The sequence below is a fragment of the Electrona antarctica genome (genome assembly GCF_951216825.1).
Source record: "Electrona antarctica genome assembly, chromosome: 3".
Classification (NCBI taxonomy): domain Eukaryota; kingdom Metazoa; phylum Chordata; class Actinopteri; order Myctophiformes; family Myctophidae; genus Electrona; species Electrona antarctica.
In genome coordinates this window covers 36,116,160-36,123,538 of record NC_136808.1, presented here as the reverse complement: position 1 = coordinate 36,123,538, position 7,379 = coordinate 36,116,160, and the positions used below count along the sequence as shown (strand labels likewise).

At 43.4% G+C, this 7,379-nt stretch overlaps 1 protein-coding gene across 1 annotated transcript in view; it reads left to right on the top strand.

Annotated features, from left to right (window-relative positions):
- Positions 1–6,876: 6,876 nt before the first annotated feature.
- slc12a4 (solute carrier family 12 member 4) overlaps positions 6,877–7,379 on the top strand; it is a 50,607-nt gene continuing 50,104 nt past the window's right edge. Inside the window, exon 1 of the mRNA XM_079497319.1 lies at positions 6,877–7,119. Coding sequence (XP_079353445.1) covers positions 6,981–7,119 — 139 coding nt within the window. The 5' untranslated portion in view covers positions 6,877–6,980. The remainder of the gene's footprint in view (positions 7,120–7,379) is intronic.

Here is a 7,379-nt window from a genome sequence, read left to right as displayed (position 1 = left end):
TCAGGCAGAGTATTTAGAAAGTCCTCCTAATCAACGTCAGTGGCAGAAAGACAGAGGGTGCTTGGCTTTCACAACCAATTAGATTTAGCAAAGGCAGCTTTAAGGGACCATTCATTCATTGAAAGAGAGAGACTCAAATCCCTTATGTGGGCTGGTAGCATTCTTTAAAGTTGTTCTTCTCTTCTTATCAAATGTCAGATGGTACACACGGTGACGCGTGGGAAAGGAATACAATGACTTCTGAGAACAAGAATGATACGTAGTGGCCTGGGCTGGCTTAGTGGTCCAGGCCCCTTACGCTGGTAATCCACCATGACAGTATGTCACGGGTTCGAGTCCCAATCCTGACAAATGTTGCCGTGTATTCCCCCATCTCTCTCCCTGTTTCCTGTCTACCTGCTGTACTTCTATCAATAAAGGCAAAACAGCCCCAAAAATATCTTAAAGAAAAAAGAATGATATGTAGCTTGTAAAATTAGTTCAGTCTATATACTGAAAGAGGTCAGGTTAACACGCTGCATTGGGTGTATACAGTATTATGACCCATTAAGACCCAGTAATCAGCTGACCAATTGGGCAGGGTATTTAAGCTCACCTAAGTCTGTGTTCCTTTTGCATTATGCGTTCCTGGTTGTTGTTATAGTATTACCATGTGTTGTTCTTGCTTACTGTAAATCGCTCTGGATTAAGAGCGTCTGCTAAATGCCTACATTCTAAATTGTAAAGCGCCGTTTGCTCCCACCGCCACCCCAGCACCAGTGGTGGGCTCTGCTATTAGTTCTGTTTTTCATGGGGGGTTGTTATTGTATAACTTATCTATCTCCTGATGATGTTTAATGATGGCTGTCAAATTGTGCTGAGCAGGGACAAAAATGTAGCAGAGCCAGCTAAACACCAAGATAAATATATTATATCCACACTTGGATTCTGATTCTATAATAAAATATTGGTTCAATCTATTGGTGAGTTATCTAACTGAACACTTATGTATCAGTGTTCGAATTAACATAATTATCAGTGGCCATTAGACAGACCACACACACACACACACACACACACACACACACACACACACACACACACACACACACACACACACACACACACACACACACACACACACAAACAAACAAACAAACAAAAAACACACACAGTCCTTCCCTAGGCTAGGCTAGGTTGATATATTATTCTATTTTCATTACTAATAATTTTTGAAGATAAATTAGGAAATAAATTCCCTCTGCTAAAGATTGTGTCTTATTTTTATTATTTATCTGACTGATGGCACTGATAGGAGTTATGGATGCCATTAAATACTGAAAGGAAGCTTTTAAACAATCAACGTAGATTAAAGGACCACTTCACCACATTCAACCTATCTTAATATAATTGGTCCTCACTAATAATCATGATAAAATGGCACAATTCTTTTCTACTCTGTCTGTCTCATAGGATGGCTGTGGGCAGTTCAGGAACCCATCCACCAGTGACATCATCGATGGGGAATCCAAGCTAATATAAATAGGTTTTCTATTCTTGGAATGTTGCAATGCAAAAATGGAAGCCATCGTTCTCACGATAATAAAAATATATGTTTAAAAAAATCAGACCATTAAATGATGATGTCACTGGTGGACGGGTTTCTGAACTACCCACGGCCCTTATATGAGACACAGAGTAGGAAAAATGTGGTATTTTATCATTAACATTAGTGAGGACCAATTATATGAAGGTAGGTTGAAAAGTGGTGAAGTGGTGCTTTAAAGTATTTGGAACATTCTGTGAGTACTAGAATAATATTATGGTTTGATAGTGAAATATAGTTATTCCAGAGTCCAGCCAGTCTATGGTCCAGACTGGTTGAGATTTGTAGCTTCCTCGATGGACTCAGTTTATCTGCCTTTTATCTCCTCAATTTTCTTTAGTGTTCAAAGCCTGCCACCTAGTGGGAATTTATGTTTAATACAAGTATGAGCGGTAGCAAGTGCGTCTCCCGGCGTGTGTTTTGTTTGAGAATGCAAAGTTCTGCGAGTCTGAGGGGTGTGTTATTGTTTGGGAAATTGGGACTTGTAGCCTCGTACCTATATCGGGTGGCCTACGTACGTAAGGGCATACAATTGAAATGAAATGAAATGAAATCTATATTTACCCAGGGTATCTGGGCTAAGCTCAAGAACTTGTTTCCAGCCAGGCCCTGCGCATAGAACACATTTCATCGTAGTGGTTGATGCCTTGTTCAAGGGCATTTCAGCGGTGGTAATTTTAACGTGTCGGACGGCTGGTTCGAATTGACAGGTGTGACGTGTGATGAATTAATCCCCATACTATACCATACGTACACGCTCACCAAAGGACATGATACGGTATGTTCAGTTCAGTGCAGCAATCATTTCGGGCCCGTCCGTGTGCATGAGCTCGTGGAAAAGTCACAAGTGGAGATATTGACTGAACACACGTTTTCTGCCCGAATTTAAACTAAAGTGTGTCATGAAACTAGAAGATAACAAAGTTGACCCCAACAGTCGCAGCAATGAATTATTGTAGCCCAAACATTTAGACTCTCGTAGAGGTTTTTTTCGTCCGAATCGAAACAAACCTCTACGAGAGTCTAAATGTTTGGGCTAGAATTATTGGGCGAGTTTGTACCAGAGCCAGATGGGGGACTGCTCATACTGTAACTCGCTTTAGTCCGAACTGCGAGGAGACAGCACAGACATCCCCAGAAAATGAGGGACAGGTCAGGCAGCCAGGTAAAAACGATTTCTCTACACATTGTGCTAATCATCAGATGCTGCTCAGAGATGCACAGAGAAAGGTTATAAAGTAATAAAGATTATGACAGACAAAACGGTTAACACTTAATTATAGTGTGTAGGCCTACAACCAAATCAATTGGCTCTTTGCAGCTATGTTTACCACCGCATACTGCCACTACTGCCCAGGCAATAGGCCTACATCTCAGTGAACAAAATTGTAAAACCCATTAAATCACAATGTAAACAAAGACAGTTCAGACTTTGACCCTACCATCTGTTGCTTTTCTTGTAGGGATGTTTTGATTCTTCCCTTGCCAAGAAGTGCCACTCCAGATCTACACAAAAGGTGACACACACACACACACACACACACCTTTTTTTTCTTTTCTTTTTTACTATTTTGAAAAACATTTTTGAATAGTTCAAATAGTCGATCTACAAGCTAACTATGTGTCAATGTAGATAGGCTAGTTGAACAATTTCTAAATGTTTTTCAAAATAGTAAAAAAAAATCACTCCTGTGTGAAGTGAGGGGCGCTCTTATCATCATACCGGTGCTCAACCAATCAAATTATCACAAATGTCATTCCGGCCAATCGCAATTTGCAACTTCACTTTTCTGTCCTCACTTTTGTCTTCAATGTTTTTGTTTACACAAACACAAAAAGCTGGGCATAGAGGGGCTGGCACCCCTCAAGGGTAAGGCACTGACGAAAATAGAGGCCCCATCGTCTCTTCCTTCCTATTGCAAATGTCTGTAAACAAGCTGAACCCTTGTGGGCCTCAGTCAGTTACCAGGAAATGGCCCCCTGCTCTGTGGTTGACTTTTCCTCATGAGTGACTCACAGGGAGTGGGAGAGCTGAGTGCGTCAGGCCCACTGCTCACTGACCCCTGCCTAGCGTCCTCAGCACTGCATGGGGGCAGACAGCTGGAGAAAGGCCTTATATGGTCCAGGGAATTGCTGTGTCAGACGCACTTCCAGGCCTGCACCGTAAATGCACCGTAAACGCAAGGATGATGAGGATAGAATGGTCGACTCTACATAATTATGATGTGCCTTGGGATCTTTGTCTTTGGGCTGTATAGGCGAGAACGGGGCTGGTAACAGTTTGATTTGTAACACAGGGCTATGGCCACAGAACAGCTCTTTGGCTCCTTGGCTAGGTTTTTCAAAGGGCTACGCCTAGAAAATGTTTTTTTAATTCACATATTCTGTGGTTTCGTTCTGCGATAGCATTTTCAAGTTTGAAAGTGTGACTGAGGTGAGAAGATGCAGTTATGTACTCGTGCATCTCAGTAAGATGGCTGTGACATGTGGTGAGCTTTGCTTTGACCTTTGGGGCGGCTGTGGCTCAAGAGGTGTGGGTCGGCCGGTTCGAATCCTGGCTCCTCCTGTCCACAATCCACATGTCGAAGTGTACCTGGGCAAGACACTGACCCCCACATTGCTTCCAATGAGTCGGTTCGCTCGGTCGGTGCCTCGCATGGTAACTTTCCACCATTGGTGTGTGAATGTGGGAAGTGTCAAGTGTGAACGCTTGGCGTCCTCCCAAAGTATGAATGCTTTGAATAAGCGCTATAAAAATGCAATTCATTTGTTGTGACAAAACGGGCCAAAATATGTCAGTACAGACAACTATTGCTATACTGTAATTGTACCTGAACTACTTACGTGAACCCTAGCTTCACTAAGGCAGATCTACAAGCTCACTGTGCGTTGCAACGTGACACGTGTAGATCAGCTATATTTGGCGAAGATAATTAGTGTAGAGAGTGAAAGCCTAGTTGAGAATCCAGTCAATCCAGGTTTAACTAAACCCTATACTTGACTGGTGTCCCCCAGGGATCTATGTGTGTAAGCTTGTAAATCTATTTACACACAATGTTTGCCCCCAGAATAAGGACGATGGGGTTCATGTGATTAAGTCAGACATCCTTATATTGAATAAAATGACTTGATGGAGGGAACTAGTGCAAGTAAGAATAGTTTGGTTTTTTCCCCAGTAGTAATCTTCATGATTACATCAGCACTTCCTGGGAACAATTCAACTTTCTTTCTAACGAAACCCTTACGGCCCTTTGTCAACGCAATTACTACTACAATGACATGCGGTCATAAACATACAATCAAAACTGTAACACATATGTGATCTGAGTAGTGACAAAGTTTATCTTCGCTGTCAGGGTAAACCTCATATGTGCAAAATATTTCAGGATTCAAATTAGTAGCAGATCTACAAGCTCAAAATCTCAAACTTGCAGATCTGTACTTTTGATGATTTTTTGTGATGCTGTAGTTGTAGTAGGATCAAGAAGGGAATTCATTTCCGAAAAAACACAAAAGAGATGAGAGGTTTCTTTTCCGACAGCAAGCCTCTCCAGTCAAACGGGCCAGCTGGTGATCTCAGACGGCTCAAAATAGGACCTCTTTAATCACAGGCTGAGTCCCTTTGATGTGTCACTTTTAGGGTTTGTGAGTTACTGTTCTTCAGGAAAAGTCAACTCTGGGTTATGCGAGGCCACTGTCCGACTTTTCCATGATGGTTTTAGCAGCTGCAGAGCAACCGAAGATTCCATGGTCTTTATAGAGCGAAATTAACTGTTCCTTTCATGCTCGAAACTAGGTTACAGCTGGCTGAGGTCAGATGATACAACATTTATAATGTATAATGGATTTGGCCATTGCAGTGTGGCGAGGCATGTTGTTATAATATTAGATAGTTTAATTAGGTCACAGCCGTAGTTTATTGCCTGGAAAAAACTGGTTATGTTGAGGGAAATGTGCCAAAGACAAGCATGGACCCGACACATTTGTTCCGCCTAAAGTATATCAATGATTCTTTGGATTAGATCCTTGCAGGGGTTACAGTACAGTATGTAACATTTTACGTAGACCTCAAATTCAGGGCTGTAATAATAAACAAGATGGCAGGGTTCCATGGGGATCTCTGCCACCACGTGGTCAGTCATGTATATGACATCACTACTGTGATGTCATTCATATGACATCACTATGACGTCAGTACTGTGAGATGTCATTCATCTCCATATCTGGGCAAAGTTTCATCCCTATACAGCCTCCATTGACTTCCAACTGTATAAAATTATTTATTTCAACAACTATGACAAAATGTGAGACTCATTCATACTCCCTCTGCCTACTAGCAGCAGTGCACAGTCCAGTTGTGAGATTCTACCCGGACACACACACACACACACACACACACACACACACACACACACACACACACACACACACACACACACACACACACACACACACACACACACACACACACACACACAGTCTTCTGATGACACAGGCCCTCTTCCAGACAGCTCCTCGCTATGGAGATTGGAGCCACACAATAAAAATCTTTGTAAGCATTACCACCATGACAAGACCTATCCGGTAGCAGAGACAAACGTAGCAGTTCCTGCTTTACTATATGAATACACACCATAGTGATCATGCTAAGGGTTTCCAATGCAGCTGAGTTCCCCTGAGGTCAACTGAAATTACATGTTGTTTGAAGGGGAGGTGGGCTGGCCTATGCTGTTTCCACTCATTTTTCACCATCTCTCTCTCTTCTATTTATGTCTGTCTGGTTTTGTCTCTCTCTCTTTCCATTCTCTCTCTCTGTTAGTCTCTGTGTCTCTCTACCCCTTGATTATTTTCCAAACTGCCACGTTGGTGCAGTGTGTGCACGCGCGCGTGTGTGTGTTTTGTGAAAGGGGCGCGTTGACACACACAGAACTGTCTGTCTGAACCTCGAACAGACAGGGTTCAGTGCTGTCATTAGTCAACATGACACCATGAACAAACACACACAAACAAACCCAAAAGATAAGGGTCTTCCCCATCTACACTCACACCATGTCTGCTTCCACATGAGTCAGGGAAGAGGACACCAGCAGCTCTACATTCTGGGTGGGTGGGTGAGTGGGTGGTGGTGTCTTCTTCATGCCACCCCCACACACACCCTTTTATTCACACAACAACAAACCCAGGAGGGGCCGGGTCTGGTGGTATTAGGGGCGTGTCGTATGGTAATATTCTCCAGAGGAAGTGAGCGCAGTGTGGTGGAATGTTTGATGCCATTAGTGAGGAACTGGAGGCTGAGGGAAGGGAGGCTTGGCTAACGGTTAGCCCCGCTACGCATGAGCCCTGGACGGGGACAAGCAGAGGGGAAGGCGCAGCCTGAGACGGATGAAAACTAAACATGCCTCACTTCACAGTGGTGCCGGTGGAGGACTGCGCTCAGACCAACTATGACAGCCTGGAGGGGATTAACTGGGTGGATTACAGAGACACAGGGCAGGGGGGCTTCCCGGGACACCAAGACACTGTCAGCTCTGATGGTGAGTTTCACAACTTTTTTGTCTTGTTTGTTAGTTTTATACTTTCATCTTTGACGCAGTACACACAACAACTCCATGAGAAGTTCTTGGAAGTTCCTTAAAAAAATTATACGACAGCGTCACAGTGCAGGAGTTTGAACCCTCAGGCGAGGCAAAGCGTGGGAATGTTTTACATTGTCCTGAGATCTCCCCTGAACAGCTGGTTTTACGGTTACCATGGCAATTCTCCAGGGCCTGCAAGCAGTCTTTCACAGCAGCCA